This window comes from Dermacentor silvarum, chromosome 2 (genome assembly GCF_013339745.2).
Source record: "Dermacentor silvarum isolate Dsil-2018 chromosome 2, BIME_Dsil_1.4, whole genome shotgun sequence".
NCBI lineage: Eukaryota > Metazoa > Arthropoda > Arachnida > Ixodida > Ixodidae > Dermacentor > Dermacentor silvarum.
In genome coordinates, this window is record NC_051155.1 from 216,083,998 (window position 1) to 216,100,670 (window position 16,673).

General features: G+C 45.7%; 2 protein-coding genes across 4 annotated transcripts in view; one reads left to right on the forward strand and one right to left on the reverse strand.

Moving 5' to 3' along the window:
* Positions 1-16,673, reverse strand: part of LOC119442614 (potassium/sodium hyperpolarization-activated cyclic nucleotide-gated channel 2) — a 411,864-nt gene that overhangs the window by 118,176 nt on the left and 277,015 nt on the right. The window lies entirely within an intron of this gene.
* LOC119442617 (V-type proton ATPase subunit E) lies at positions 10-10,371 on the forward strand. The gene is made up of 3 exons (XM_037707558.2): positions 10-150; positions 1,915-2,202; positions 9,928-10,371. The coding sequence occupies exons 1-3, from the start codon at positions 10-12 to the stop codon at positions 10,240-10,242; spliced, it is 744 nt and encodes a 247-aa protein (XP_037563486.1). The 3' UTR covers positions 10,243-10,371.

A 16,673-nucleotide genomic window follows, 5' to 3' on the forward strand; every position in this document is an offset into this window, starting at 1 on the left:
CGCCAAAACATGTCAGAGAAAAAAAAGTCCGGGGGAAGCACGGCCACGGCGTCCAAATCAAAGACGCCCGCACTCTCGCACAGCGGAATCGACGCCGCCAAGAGGATGGCCTTCCTGGTGACCTACATCGAGAACGATATCACATCCAAGGTGGGCATCCTTTAGCGATGCACAAGTTCTTATCCTTCTGTCCTCATTCGGGCAAGCACGGTGTGGCCCACTCTGCGCCCTGTGCCGAAGGCTTGGGCAAGCTAAGAACTGAAGCGAGCACCTGCTTGCTTAAAATATTTTAACCTGACAGGAAGCAGAGCAACGATGAACCTCTGTAGTGGCACGTTCCGCTGGGCAAACAAATTGCTGGAAAAACCCTCGAGCTCTCCTGTCGCGAAGGCTGCCACTGGGCATGGTGGCATCACTGAGGTTGCCGGGATCCCCGGCGAGGGTGTCTATTCGAGCAGCCTGTAGCGCTCATATTCGCCCACCAGAAGGGGCCTATTGACGCCTGTATAACAACAGTTCTCTTGCTTGTTCTTTTGCTTCTCGCCCATTGGTGTAGTAAGATATACATGGCCATAATACGGTATTTGTTGCGTGCAGCCTTCAGCGGAGTTTGCAGAGGACGCCACTGGTTATAGTTCCAAAGTACACCGATTGCTAAAGTATACGGATCACAAATTGAGTATAGAGTCGCATTTTGGTTTAGTGGGTACAAATAGAGGAAGGGAGGCAAAGTACGGTACACCAACCGACCAAGGCCTTCCGCAAGAAATCTGTATTACTTCGCGACTTCAGCATGCGGCCTCGATCTTGTTTTTGAGGTTGCCACATTGCAGTCATCACTTTCAGTCTGCGCGTCTCGGTTAGCGAACAATTATAATTTTTCGCGACATCCACGGACCATGTTCATTTGGGTTTCCTGTTGCGTGCCCAGCGCCCCAGTGCTCTAGAGAAAGATAAGTGCAATCCTTTCCTTGCATGCATGTTCGCTCGCAGCAGAAGGAGTGACGCGGCAATACCACTGCACGTTCACCAATAGTTGTACGCGTCGAATGACCTGCATGATTTTGATTAATATCAGACGTAGCCGTATACCAATACAGTGCAAGTAGTCGAACACCTACAAGTACGGTGCTATACTTATAATGGCCAAACCAGCACCTGCATGCGCCGAACGAACACGCTATTTTGTGAGAGTATGGCGTACGTACGGTCAGCAACTTGGCATTAATATACGCGAGGAAAAGAGTCCCAGCACTATAGCCACAGTGCCACGCACAAGTGTCGGTACCGTTATACCTGCAACATGCGTATACTTGGAACACACCAGTGCCTCGGAATAGCTGGCTTTCGTATTCCAGCTCAGAAGCAAGCACCTTTCCATGGTTAATAGGGTCAAAATGGAAGAATGAAATAATAGACATTACGAACAAAGCGAGAAAATATAGGCCACGCCGAGAAAGAGTGCCAGCAATATTTACAAAACACCAGTCGAACCACGAAAGAGTGCTAACTTTGGTTGGTTGGCAGATGTTGCAGCTCAATAGAGTAACAGCGCAGTGGACCGGAAAAACGGAAGAAAACGAACGAAGCGCTTCTCAAGTGCTGTTCCTCTGTTTAGCTATAGTCGAACCCTGTCTTTCTAACGCATCGTATATAAGGCAAGGAACACATACTTTTCATGTTTCCGTGTCTATATGTCAGAAGCACGAGTTCTGTCAAACTATGTACCTTTCCCTGCGCCAGAATCCCCCCTCGATGCCCTTTTTGCGTGATAAATCAGAAGCAATGACATAATCACACGTTCTGCCGTTGCAGCGCGGCGCGAGGGCTAAGGTGCAGTCGCAGTACAGATGGCGTTGCACATTATTCCAGGTGCGAAATGCTTAGCGCGCCACACTTGCTCGCACCTCTCAGGTCAAAGAGATCGACGCCAAGACAGATGACGAGTTCAAGGCCGAGAAGGAGCGCACGTTGACGCAGGAGCGCAAGCGCATCAACGACATCGTCGCAAGGCGCGAGAAGGTGGTCGAGCGCACGCGCAAGATCCAGACGTCGCAGATAAAGAACGCGGCTCGGCTTCGCGTGCTGGGCTCCATGAACGAACTCGTCAGCAGGGTGCTAGCCGAGGCCCGCTCCAAGCTGGCCGTCATCACGGAGAAGGAGGACCGGTACAAGCCATTCCTCGAACGCCTCATCCTCCAGGTATGGGCTCGCCGCCAGAGAGTTTCGCGCTTCATCTCATATCCTCGTATTGCCTGAATTTGTTTGGCTAAAGAAAAAAAAAAAGGCATGAATTGCACTTTTAGGGTTAGAATATCCAAATTTAGTTTTACATCATTTGCTACCTGTGAGGGAAATTTGTGGACTCAGTTACGAAAAAATTAGGGGCCGCTTCACACTAAGTAGTGCGAAGACTGGGCAAACAGCGAAGCTGGTGGTCATTCCCTAGCTTTAACTTTGCTTTCCTTTGCTTAACTTGGTTTCGCTTGGCTGGTTCTTAGCTTTAATTTTGCTTAACTTGGTTTGTCTTGGCTGGTTCTAGCTTTGTCTTTGCTTAACTTGGTTTGTCTTGGCTGGTTCTTGAGCCACGTTATAGTCCGACGTAGCGATGACGCGCGAGCGCGCTCGGCATGGGGACGCCACGCCAGCGAAAGCGCAGCACTCTGTCGTCCGGCGCGAAGGTGTGGCCGACGTATCCGGCGTTCGTCGGCGTGCCCCGGCTGCAGCCGGCGTCGAGATGCGACATGCTGAATTTCGCGCCGGCCTCGTCACCCAGATTGGACCGCATCCCGCACCTCGCAGCGCCTCGCACCAGCAGCTTAGGCCGCGTAGTGAGAACAAAAAACTGCGCCTGGCGATGACGTCACCGCGCGTTGCCTAGCAGCGCCTCGCACCAGCTGTGCGAGGCGCTGCGAGGCAACGCGTGGTGACGTCATCGCCAGGGGCAGTTTTTTCTTGTGCGAGGCGCTGCTAGGCAACGCACGGTGACGTCATCGCCAGGCGCGGTTTTTTGTTTGCACTACGCGGCCTAACCAAGAGCTTAAATAGCTCCGCTGTTAAAATTGAAATGAGTGTCTGAGCATGAAAGTATTCGTGCATTTTCTCACTGTATGCAGACTCTGAATTGTCAGGCTAACCGTCTCAAATCATTATAGCAGCCTGTAAAACAGTCAGCATTGCAGAGGTGGCTGCAATTTTGGCACCCGAGTGGACGCAGCTGCGTGAATTTCTTGGAGTATTAACCTTCGTTGGAAATTCCGAGTGCAGAAGATTGTTTTCCGAGTCAGAGATGGTGACTCGCCGACAATTTTTTTTTGTCGGATGGTCATACGCTACTTCAAAATTGATCTTTTCTCTCGCTTAAGCTTCCCGTTTTCGGATTTGGTATTTCACGAAATTGCGGCAAGCTAGAAGGGGTTTAAAATACTATAGTCGGTGACAACCTAAGAACTTAGTGACAAATCCACCGCCTAACTTAAATCAAATTTGTAAGTATACGTCAGTCAATTACGATCGCTCATTGTCGTGACGTCGCAGCGGAGGCTAACTTCTTTCAATACTAGCGTCCACTGTGAAACTGTGTTTCGTGGACCGGGTGCATATAGAGGGCAGATGCAGTGCGGTTTAATGGGCGGAGCTTGCACTGATTTAAGTTTCCCTCGAGTGTAGAGGCAAATCTGCGTCGCCATTTTTCGCGCCCCTGTTTAGTACGGCTGCTTTTCCATCACAGGAATGACGGCAGTACGTGGATCTTCCCAAACTTCGTTTTTTTTTCTTGCTTCGAATGACTCTGTGGATTCTAACAGTGATCTTATTTAAGCTGCTTTGTCTATCGCAAATTTGAAGTACGGTAACAATTACTCTCATCTAGCTTCGAATTTCTACCATTCCATGGCTTTCAGAACGTTACAAAAATGATTGTTTAGAATGTTACATATTATCATTACGCATGGTGAATTACGCATTACGCATTCTTACTGCTTCACAGAGCGGCAGAATTCCGCGTCATGCACTGCCGCGTTTAATTCATCGGAAAGCTTGGTACGTTACGAGGAGAAACTAGTGACAATCATTGGCTTTTGACGAGCGCGCCCTTGCATAGCAGGGTCGCTCATTTGTCCCATCTTCACGGCAGCGTTTTTGTTCAAGGTTTATCTCGGCTTACATGACGTTGTCACACAGCGATCACGAAATTACGATGGAACAAGGAAAGTATCATTTTTTTATGAGCCACGTTACTGGGGTATTGCTTGAATTGACGTCTGCTCAATGAAAAACAAGCGACGACTCGTTCGCGGCGTGCAGGAAGATACCCGAAGCCGAATTCACAAAGCTTTTCGTCCGTAAGTGCTATTTGCCATTGGCCGGCCGCCTTTGCTAATGGTATGTCCAGAATCAGGATTGGTTGGAATTCTTTCTTACGAACAATTAAAGCGTAAATGTTTTTTTTTGCGAATAATGGCCCTGCAGGACCGAATTCACGAAGCTTTTCATTGATAAGTTATATTTGCATTCGCTAATAATATCTCCAGCATCAGGATTGCCTAAACTTTTCTCTTGCGAACAATTCCAGCATAAGTGCTTCTTGTGAATCGCGTGCCCTGAGTTTTTGTTTGACATTGATGGTTGACATTGACATTGATGAAAGATGTTTGACATTGAACAGCTCCCTTGGCCAATATGTCCAACATCGTTAATGCCTGACTCTTACGAACCGTTCTAGCTTAAGAACGTTGTTGTGAATACTGGCCCTGGACCCGCATTCGCAAAAAAGGTCTTGCTCTAGAATTGCTCGTAAGAACGAATTCTAGGCAATCCTGACGCTTGTCATATCACTGACGAAGCCGATTGACCAATGGCAATAGCAAAGAACGAACGAATAACGGTGGGAATGTATGTTTTGATCATGTGAGAATACGGCCAAAAAATTGTTTACGCTACAAATGTTCGTACTGGAAAATACCAGACAATCGTGCCAGCCGAGGCGAACACTTAAGATAAAAAAATTGTGAATTTGGCCCTAGGGGACCAACTCGTAAAGCATTTTATTCATAAGGTACGCCTTGCCATTGGCATTGCGCCTTCGATAATAAATTGTCCAACAACAATATTTGCTGTCATCTGCTATTACGAACAGCTCTAATGTCAAAACGTCTTTTGGGAAGACCGGGCCTGCAACTTTAGAACGCGCTATTCATGCATGGTGTAATTCTTGGCAGCCGAATTTTTCTTTCAATGTATGGCTCTTGCGGCTGTGACGCGACCTTTTCGTCGTCTTAAGTGCTCATGCAATGCAGACAGAATGCACCACAGTGAATCATTATTCTGCTGACGCGGCACGCCAAAAGCATGCCACACAAATAAAAAAGGAGGCAAGAAAGAAAGAGAAAAGAAAAAGGTTGTGAAGGTGAAAGCCTCAGAACTATACTGGTTAAAACTCCAAGTTCGAGAAACGGTTTAGTGTACACTTCTAGGAAGACTGTCCCGCGTAGGCTGCACGCCGTCGCCTTTTGTGGTGGTGTTTTTATGCTTTTAAACTGATCTTTTATTCGTCTTAAAGTGCACACACACAACGGCCGCAGGACATGGCAGCGTATCAATCATCCGCTGACACATGCGCTTAGAACATACGCTCTGAAGAAAGAAAGAAATATGAAAGAATGCGCCACAGGCCATGCCTTCACGCTGTAAGTTGAAGAAGAGTTTTTATGTTGTGCTGTTAAGAAGGCTCTTCCAGGCAAAATTGCACCAAGACGCACACGACGTGAGGCGCTACCAGCTCTTGGGCGCGATTGCAAATAGTTTCTAATAGATCTACGAAGCTTTCCACACTAACAGAGCAGCCAAAGAATTTAGTTTCTGAGTAACGTAGCATTGTGGGCCAGTTTGCTACAACAAAATCTAGCATGATAGACAGAAAGAAAGGGAGAAAGGAAGAAAGAAAATGATGGGCAAAAAAGAGAGCGGCTCCCTGTATTTCTTTTTCCTTTTTCTTTTTTACTTTCTGCAGTTATCTAATCTTGGTACAACCCAGACCATATATACATAAATTGTGTGTTCTGACAGACTAGGATGATCGCCGCACTAAAAAAAAAAAAGACATCTTTCACGTTAGTAGGAGCATTAAGAACTGGGAGTTCTTGCATGCGAAGCCCTTTTCGTCACGTCTACTGGTTTCCGCCACGTTCCTGTGCAAATATTGCTCCTAAGTATGTGCTCATGTACGTTTCAAGTAGCTTTCCTTCCTATTTTGTCTGCTGTGTGAAGGAATCTCGGCTAGACATGTTATCAGCTTTCGGCGCCGTGTTCGGCACTTCCGGGTCGAAATGGGCCCACGAATTCGTGCTCTAACGGCCAAAAACTCGACTGGCTCCAGCTAGCACAAACAGTTGCAACTTGTCATGCAGTGAATTAGGCGCGCCATACCAGTGCTGATAAGCAAACATGTACAGGAGATGAAGGAATCGATATATCTGTCCCTGGCAGACGTGGAACGAATCGGGGTGGCTAAGTGGTCAGTGGGCACGTTTGCCCGCGCATCTCATTTATTGAAGGCCGCCTCACTGCTCACTTCGCTTCGCCAGACGCAAATAGTTTGCGTTTAAGCATACGTGCAGCTCTAACACTGCGGTTAAGTAGTGCCTTTCATGACACACAGTCATACGCGCGGCTATCTATCGGCGTCTAAAGAATAAGTGGCGAATAATGTGCGAGAAAGCGCTGAATACTTCAGCAGCCGAGGCACGCATCCTTTAATTCAGATGGGCTCCTGCACTATATGTTACCAGCGCAATGATGCGCAGTTTTTCTAGTTGCAAGCATAGACTGCCTGGCAGATCATATTTCTTCGCGGGTCCCTGCGTCCCACAAACCTCTTTCGGAGCCCATAATAGGAGCCTCCCCCCCCCCCCCCCCCCCCACACACACACACACACACACACGCACGCACGCACGCACGCACTACTCATTTACTATCATTGAAACTTTTGGACTTGACACTGCAGTTGAACAAATTGCTTGCTTAACGCCACAATGTAATGTTCATTTTGGAAGTTTCAGAACTTTCCGTAGCCCGACGCAAGAAGATAACAGCTAAACTATAACGAAGTGTGGATTATCAATTTCAAATTGCAAGCGGAACTTATGCGAATTCAACTCAACGAGCTATTAGATCGGCTAGGGTTTGCTTTAGATTCCCGATCCCAGAGTTGGAATTTTGTCCGGCACTTGCATGAAGTAGAAGATCCCTTGCGCATTTTCCCGAATCAATCAATATTCTGACGACTCTCTAGGGAGGTATTTTTTTTTATGCAGCCTTGGCTTCTGCTTAGTGTGCTTAACTGGTCTACCATCAGCCTAAAAGTGATTCGAGCCGAAAAAGCAAGCGAGAAATGTGTGGCTCACTGCCGTTTTTTGACTGAAAGGACCAGGAAATGTCAGTTGGTGTGCTTTTGGTTTGTGGTTCAGCCTCTCAACATTGAATCTTCAGGGTGTGCCTTTGACGGGAGTTAACGAAGGCTGAAACAAAGTCGTCGTCTTTCTGTTTGTGTGTGTTAGCATGTGCGTGAATTTAAATTGCCACTCCTTCAAACAAATGGGCTTGCCCCTTGGTCGATGACATCGATTTTTCCGGACGCCTACGTGTGTTCTAAAACTTGGCATAGAACCTTGACAAGCCCCCGCTATATGGCTGTTCCTTTGTTGTTTGTCCATGTCATTCGTTTAACCGATTAATGCGACTCCTTTGACCGTTCGGAGGGGCGCTGTTTTCTGGAATATCCCGCCGTGACGACTCCCTATAAAGCTGTAGCTTTCCGCTACTGCGCATAAATTTTCGGGGTCGATTTCCTACTACGACAGTGTCATTCGACGGAGTTCGAAATGTGAAAACACTGCTGTGCTTGTTCAAGAACCCCAGTCTACCGAAATAAATTTGGAGTCATACACTATACGTCGTCTCTCATACCAAATGTGGATATTTGGCGCTTTAAGAACTACGGCGCAATAATGATATCATCCGCGTAAGCAATGGCGTGTGGTACGTAAGCCGCTAAGCTCTAGAGCGAAATGCATGGCGAAAGTAGACGACACTTATCATCATCGAAAATATCAACGCACAGGTATATTTATATTTGTCTAGCACAGCTACATCACCGCGCAGTTCATGTGACAAAGCACCCGTAATTTCTATACGTCATGCAAAAACACAATTTGTTGTGAAAGAAGCATTTCTGTGCTTCCATAATAATGTCGGAAACGTGTAGGAATTTCTGACTTGATCGCAGAGAGCGCTCATATCAGGAGGTACAGCAGGGAGGGTGATCGCATGCATGAAGTTTATGCCTCAATTACGTGCTGCCCAGCGTCTGCGCTCCACTCTAGTCAATAATGTGTTCCAAGATGTTACCAGCACGTGAAAGCAGATGTTCAGCAAGCGAACGGCGTTAGAGTCAGATTATAGGGCGTAAATGAGATTGAGACAGGTGCTGACTTCCTTCTGAGGTTTTATAGTAAGACGCGCAGAATTCATCCAGTCCGCTGAAACATCAATATACAAAAATCATGTGACAAATAATTAACTGATGAATGACGCATCAAAATTTCAGCGAGGAATCATGCATAAGCACAATAAATTAAATTAGACAAATAAACAATCGCCAACCAAGGAGGTTATTAGAAACTAACCCAATGCTTCGGAGTCATTCCGACTTCATCAGGGGTGGGAAGCTGCAGCAGTTTTTTTTTTTTATACAGGGTGTTCATTTTTAAATTTTACGGAATTTTTAAAAATCGACTCTGGCAGGTATCATAATTCTTATCATTGAGCTGGGTTATTCGATGAGGCGGACATTAGTAGCGCGAGAAATCAGAACTCACATTCAACTTATTAAAAAAATGACTAATTGCCTTTTTAGTTAATTACTTTACGATACATATTGCAATTTACGAATTGTAGCCGGTGAGCTTGCAAGACGCATCCACTTGAAATGAATTTCCAGGATGACACCAGTTTCGAGATATTATTTCCCAAAGTGTGGGATGAAATACATGAGCGTTCCAGTTACTTTTGTGCTGCAATGTATAAAAGGGCATATTGGTAAAAAAGCAATGGGAATAACAATGCATTTTACGGCGAGTTTGATGACGCATATCTTCAAACTGGTGCCATTCAGGAAATTAATTCCAAATGGATACGCCTGACAAGTTCGCCGGCTAGAATTCTTAAATTGCAATGTGTCGTAAAGTCATTAACTAAGAAGTTAATTAGTCAAGTTTTGTTATTTAGTTTAATATGTGTTTCGATTTCTCGCACTACTAATGTCCGCCTCATCGAATAACCCAGCTCAATGGTAAGAATTATGCTACCTGCCACAGGCTATTTCCAAAAATTTTGTAAAACTTAAAAATGAACACCCTGTATGCATGCTCAATTTGAGGCTCTCGCGTTGATGCCCTGCGTAGGCCTTGCACGCATAGGTAGTGGACAACGGCCTCAAAGAGCGGTTCTCAGCAGACTGTGCAAGTTCTGCTCATCCTACAGCAAAAATTACCTCAACAATAGAAATCAAGGTCGCTTTCGTCTTTACGTCCTAGTTCGGCTTTCGCGCTGTTCACTTACTATAAAGTGAACCGCCAACTTAGCATAACGAGCCATCCAACACAGCAGGGTCCGTATTCCTGAAAAGGTTATTGCGCTGGAATTGTTCGTCAGACCAAATGCCAGCCAATTCTGATGCTCGATATGATGTTATCGAAGAAGGCTGGCCAGCCAATTGAAAACAGTACGAGCGAAAAGCTTCATGACTTCGGTCCCAGTTACTCAGTGGCGAGCAGCATTTTTCACTACGATAACAGCATGGTTTTCAGGAATTCACGGCGCGTCGGCCTCTGTATAGTGGTTCACATATCGCTTCGTCCCGCGCGCAGGGCCTGTACATGATGCTAGACAAAGACGTGGTGGTCATGTGCCGTCGCAAGGACCTCAAGTTGGTGCAGAGCGCGCTCACGGTGGCCGCCAAGAAGTTCGCCATGGACACCAAGATCGAGGGCAACGTGGTCGTCGACCAGGAGCACTTCCTGCCCGACGAGTGCGGCGGCGGCGTCGAGCTCACCACGATGCGAGGCAAGAAGAAGGTCTCCAACACGCTCGAGAGCCGGCTCGAGCTGGTCACACGCAAGACGTTGCCGCAGATACGCGCCGGACTCTTCGGACCCAACCCGAACCGCAAGTTCACAGACTAGGGGCACGCTTATTTCCTCTCCCGGTTCGCGAGGATGCAAAGCTTCTTGTTTCTATTTTTTTTTTCGCCCTGGGGTGTGTGTTTGTGTGTGTTCATTCGTGCCTTCTTCAAAATCTTTGCCTCGCTTTTCTTTTAAATAAACCCTCGTTATTCTCAGGTGTGCCAACTACATGCACGCACCGTGGCCTATAGCAAGGGTGATCTCATCTTGGAGCCTATGTTTCGACAATGAGACTTGTTTTAGATCCGCCGCGGTAGCTTAGTGAGGTAATATGGCAGCGCGCTTCAATACAAGGACGTAACACAGTGAACAAGGACGAGTGCTTCACTGTGTTGCGTCCTTGTATCGAAGTGCGCTGCCATATTACGTCATGATTAACCAACTAGCCCACCAGTATGTGTCTTCAACTTAGTGACGGGGGCGTCGCGCTGCTGTACTCGAGGTTACGAGTTCGATTTCGGCCCGGTGGCCGCATTTCGATGGGGGCGAAAGGGCTCGTGCGCTTAGATTTAAGTGCACGTCAAAGAACTCGAGGTGGTCAAAATTAATCTGGAGTACCCCACTACGGCGTGCCTCGTAATTAGATAAATGAGATCGTGTTTTTGGAACGTAAAACACCATAATGTAATCCTGTCTCTACGCAAGCATACAACGAGAGAGAGGGACCTTCAGGGCACGTGGTCTCAAAAGATCCGATGAGGTTGAAAATACCCGCACTTCGTGAGCAGCGATCAACATAGTCATCGATTGTGATTAAAGAATGTTTGCGCCGCAGACACTACTTAACGTACAAGAACACTGCACACTTTTACTGTTAGTTTGAATTTTCCTTTCCTTTAGGATAACATTCCTTCAGCATAACGGAGAGCAGGCTATTCAATCTAATAGATTTCATAATTCACAGAAAGATATCTAAGTACTGTACAGTGAGGAAAAAGTGAGAGCTCCAGCTTTATGCTTTTAGTGCCTTTAGCTCCTTTACTTCGATTCCTCGTCATATCTGATCATTCTCTCAATTGTCGGCACTTTCCTCGTCATAGAGAGCAAGAGACAAAAAGGCGCATGAACATTGCGATGAAGCTATCAAACTTGGCATATGTGTGCCGAAAGTACCCGTCGCAAGCCTCTATTAGAGCGGCATTCCATTTTCGCACGCAGCGGAATTTCTGGATCCAAGTCGTCGCAGTGAATTAGCGAGACAGAGCATAATGACACTGCATAACGACGGCAAGGGGCGCTCCGATTTATCGATATTCGTTGCCGCTTATGGCGAGGAGAATATGAAGGAGCGCTCGTTATATAGTTCGCAGGACTCCTCAAACTTCTTCTTTTCTGATTGTTCCACAGACGCGTCAGCCCACAAAACGAATGCCGTCCCCGCTTGGAATGTCATGTGCCGGTTGTTCATTGGCGCTTCGCGTGACTGGAAAAAGCTTGGAACAACGACGGCGCGAACTAACTAATGTATATGTCGCCACGGCGACAGTAATTTACGCCCACCGTTCATGAGCTTGGGAGCTATACAGTACGACAGACCCCGAATGCCGACAACAGACAGCAAATAACTCGCATGCGTCGTTTCTCTAAAACACGGCAGTATACTGCGGAAGCTCTGCCGACGAGTTCCTGGGACTGTTTAATGGTGTCAGCACTGCGTTACCAGACCGAGTCAGAACGCTGACCGAGTAGTTACGGTTTAGTCAGTCGTACGACCGCCGAGGTATCTACCATCGTGCAACCGTTGATGCGTGCATCTTAAGGAAATGGGCTCGTAAAAGGATAACTCACGCTGTCTAGCTTCTACGATAATTATCCGCCTATTTAAGACTACTGCAGTGCGAAGCAGTAGGCCTACGCACTGGACTTACGCATTGGCCGTAGACGACTCCAGATATCTCTCACCCAGTTCCGTGCTCTGCCTATAAATTTACTATTCTTATCACAGCATCTAATTCTGTGCCACCCACGACTGCGTTTTCCCTCCCTTGGCGCACCCACTTTTGTTGCTCAAATAGACAACCGATTAGTTGTACGTCCACAACATGACGTGCCAAAACGCCACTTCTTAACCTTATCTAATATGATCCACCCGCGTCCGGCCCGTGATTCGCACCGCCATACTTATCTAACGTTATACGCTGATTATTTTTCGTCCCATGAATATATGTATAGCTCTTAGTCCCATTTCAAGTCTCCTTGCTGCCCTCTAACCTTCGGCTGCGTACATTAGTACTGACAGAACACAAAGGCTATATATATTTTCGAGGATATCGGTAAGATGCCGTCAACAACGTGCAAGAGTCTTGCTGCTATACTGCACAGTTATTAGAGTCTGCGTCGAGCACAAACGCAGTTTCGAAAGCTGTTAGAAGCGCTCTTTCGAGTTAGAAGCGGCATACAAATTCGCTTCGGTTATACGGTATGACATTGTCCGTGTCTCACTCGTCTCGAACGACGACAATATCGTTCGGGATTTTTTTTTCCGCTTCTGGTAGTACGCGCGAGTATTCAGCAACCTTTTCGCGTGCTTCTGCCGCTGTTACTGCCGACAGAAAAGTTCGAACAATAATATATAAAGAAGTACCGAGTAATCGGCAGTATCGCGTGCGGGCTGTCATGTATGGCCCACCATTAGTTTGCTTCCATCTTGGTGAGTCCGGTATGTCTTGAAGATGTAAACATCGAGGCGAAAGGAGAGCAAGTTGTGCGCTAGATACCGTAGCAGCATCGCTCGCAACTTTGCCGCAAGAAAAAAAAAAAAAAAAAACCCTCTCCAAAGGCCTTTACCGCACTCGAGGGCTTTGGCTCTCAACCGCTGTATACGTTACGCCAGACCAGCGCGACCAGATGAATTTAGTGTCAGGAAACACATATTCGTTTCATATCAATTTCAAAGCAGGTGGCCCAGGATGTTGTAATATAGCCTCAAAAGAAGTCGAAGTTTTCTGCAAAAGAATTTTCATTGAGTCCTGCTCCATTGATTGTATAAAACGTACTTTGCGACCCTGTGCATACGGCCGCCATCAATGATTACACAGCTACTATTCGCTAAATAGGAACGGCGATAGGCTTTAGATTGCTCTGGTAGTTTCTGACGGGAGTTATGGCATTAACCCTTTAAGTAGCAACTACACAATATTGTTGACCTAACAAAAACATCTGCAAACACTAGACAAATCTAAATATTAGTCTGTGCCTTCCAATTTACATTTATTTATGTACCTGCTCAACAGTGGTATTCAATAAAACGTCGAGCGTGAGCATCAGCAGATGTATTGGTCACAAAACCTGAAGGCTTCGTCGTTATCTTCTTAGCGCACGTGGGGGTCATATTCCTGCCAATGCGATTTTTTTTTCCTTTTTTAAGGAAGATCTTATTTCTTAACTTCATAAAGGTACATTTCATGAACACTCATTAACCTTGCCAAAGCAAGTGCCAGAGACCAGTTTTGGACCATATATTTACCTGTCAGCACCTGGTCAACAATAATTTTGACCTACTGCATCTCGCTTATAGTTTTTAGAGAAACCGTTTGATATTTCACTTGGTAAATATTTGAGCAAAGTAAAGAAAACCTAAAGCAATGAAACTATTCTAGGTCAAGTCTTTCTTATCTTGCCAGTTAAAGGGTTTAGTGAATCGACCACTTCGAGTGGTCATCTAGAAATTTGACCAAGTGATATGAGCGAACGCGAGCATATACGTCGTCTTCCTGACACTGTTAATATCTCCCCCCCCCCCCCCTCACCGCCCCCCCCCCCCCCAAAAAAAATAATCAAAATGTAGTCAAGGTCACTAACATCGTAAAGTACAACAACGACTAGAGAATTTTGCAAGTAACTAGGTTAAAAGGAGGTGAAATTCGCGTATAATTAAACGGAATTGGTGGCCCAGATGAAAAATCTACCAAGGAACTTTGAGCGAACAAGGATTCGTCCTGTACTAACAAAAACACCGGACTAGGTGCTAAGAAAAAAGGGGTCGAATTCAAAAAGTTCTAAGTTCGTAAGTGCATTTTGCCATTGGCACACCGCCTTCGCTAATAATATGTCCAGCGGGAGGAGTGGCTTTTTTGTTTTTTCTTACGAACAATTTCAGCCCTAGCTAGTAATAAACGAGAATAAAGGAAACCGAGGGGCCCGATTTTTATTACTGAAATCATACGAAGCCAATAAGCAATAACACGAAGTACAGCATAGGGGAAATTAATTGTAGTTGTTTTTTTCATCGCCTTTTATTTCCATTTATTTATTATTTTTTGAGAAGCATAACTTCGCGATTATGCTTCTCAGCTCCGAAATACGATTGGCCTTTTGAAAAATCTCGTTAATTATCTATCTATCTATCTATCTATCTATCTATCTATCTATCTATCTATCTATCTATCTATCTATCTATCTATCTATCTATCTATCTATCTATCTATCTATCTATCTATCTATCTATCTATCTATCTATCTATCTATCTATCTATCTATCTATCTATCTATCTATCTATCTATCTATCTATCTATCTATCTATCTATCTATCTATCTATCTATCTATCTATCTATCTATCTATCTATCTATCTATCTATCTATCTATCTATCTATCTATCTATCTATCTATCTATCTATTTTTTGGGGGGAAGGTGGTAATAAAAAAAAGCAAGACTGTTTTGACTGACATTGAAGAAATTGTCTCGAGCGTGTAGCGTCGTACAGTATTGACGCTCGCACGCCTCGCCAAAAAGTGTCGCCCTCAGTCGATTTCCCAAACGCGGGAATAATTCGCTGCTGGCTCCACAGCGAAGTTCATTGCCCCTCTATTCTACAAGTCAGCGGAATGCACGCATATGCATTGGAGCCCCCGTCGGTTCTTAACCGCGGATAATAATAATAATAATAAAGAAAGAAAACAAGATATCGAGCAGACGTGAGCTTTTTCTGGCGTGCGTCGAACGAAATCGAAATTGCCGAGACAAGCGAGGGGTTTATGTTGTTCTGGCCGCCTTGCGTTCAATAAATGCTAAAATGTGCTCGGTCGGCTAGGAGACGTCCTATACTTGCTCTCACACAGACGTGCATGCCGGTCATTTCGAAAACGATTGCAAAGGGCTTCGCAATTAAGTTCACCTTTGAATTCAAACTTCGCCTATACGATGGCCCGTTGTTTCTTTAGATTAGTCGCACTTCGTATTTTAGCGAGTTAGCATTAGGATTGTCAAAGTGAAAAACAAAATAAAGTATGTGTATGTGAAGTGTGGGCGGCCGGTCACGTGGTAGAGGTAGCGAGGGGATTTTATAGCTTAGTGGAGCGTGAATGTGTATGTGTATATGTGTATATATAATGCAACTGACGGTGGTCTGCACCGGACTCACTCACTCACTCACTCACTCACTCACTCACTCACTCACTCACTCACTCACTCACTCACTCACTCACTCACTCACTCACTCACTCACTCACTCACTCACTCACTCACTCACTCACTCACTCACTCACTCACTCACTCACTCACTCACTCACTCACTCACTCACTCACTCACTCACTCACTCACTCACTCACTCACTCACTCACTCACTCACTCACTCACTCACTCACTCACTCACTCACTCACTCACTCACTCACTCACTCACTCACTCACTCACTCACTCACTCACTCACTCACTCACTCACTCACTCACTCACTCACTCACTCACTCGCAATTAAGTTCTTCCTAGGGGGATGAAATTAGCGTGCCGTTTCATCGAGAAGAAAAAGAGACACACCCAAACGAACTTCAGAAGTTGAAAGGCGCTTGCCGCAATTCTAATTCTCGACCACCTCCACAAACCTGCGATTCTGCGATTTGGAATGCTCACACCTGCCGAAGTCATTAAAACAACGTTCGAGCACGAACTCATCGTCTTAATTTTCGTTGGCGCTCATTTTTGCATTTCGTGCTGCGTCCAAAAGCGCTGCTGAGCAAGTACATGCGCGTGGGGCTTTGAAGAAAAAAAAAAAACAATAAAAAAACGCCTCATAACTAGTTATTTTTTTTTCGAGATGAAAACCATCGCATAGTTATGTATGCGTTTCAAACTTGTCGCGCTGACTAGAAGTATGATCGGCGTGAGCAGAAATGAATTCGTTCAGTTCTTGCAGAATTCGAGAACTGCATTACGGCGGGAAAATGATGTAATAGGTTTGCTGCGGACGAGGTGGAAAAAATATAACTCTCTCGATTTGCCGGCTGAGGCTCTCCAGTTTTCCTTCTTTGAGGAAATGCGCGCCGTGCACAAAATTGATGTGAGGTTGCTTCTGCTTAGCTGTACGCGCTTGAGAAACAAAAGGGAGTGCTACAGCAATTCCTTTTGCGGCAATAACATTCTAGTCCCAAATTTCGCTCCGTTTCTGAGAGTTATCGCATTCCCCAAATGAATTCCGTTCGTTTTCATTAGGCG

Coding starts and splice junctions, on each gene's coding strand:
- LOC119442617 (XM_037707558.2), top strand. CDS start 10: ATGTCAGAGAAAAAAAAGTCCGGGGGAAGCACGGCCACGGCGTCCAAA. Junction 151..1,914: donor AGAACGATATCACATCCAAG/GTGGGCATCCTT, acceptor CGCACCTCTCAG/GTCAAAGAGATCGACGCCAA. Junction 2,203..9,927: donor TCGAACGCCTCATCCTCCAG/GTATGGGCTCGC, acceptor TCCCGCGCGCAG/GGCCTGTACATGATGCTAGA.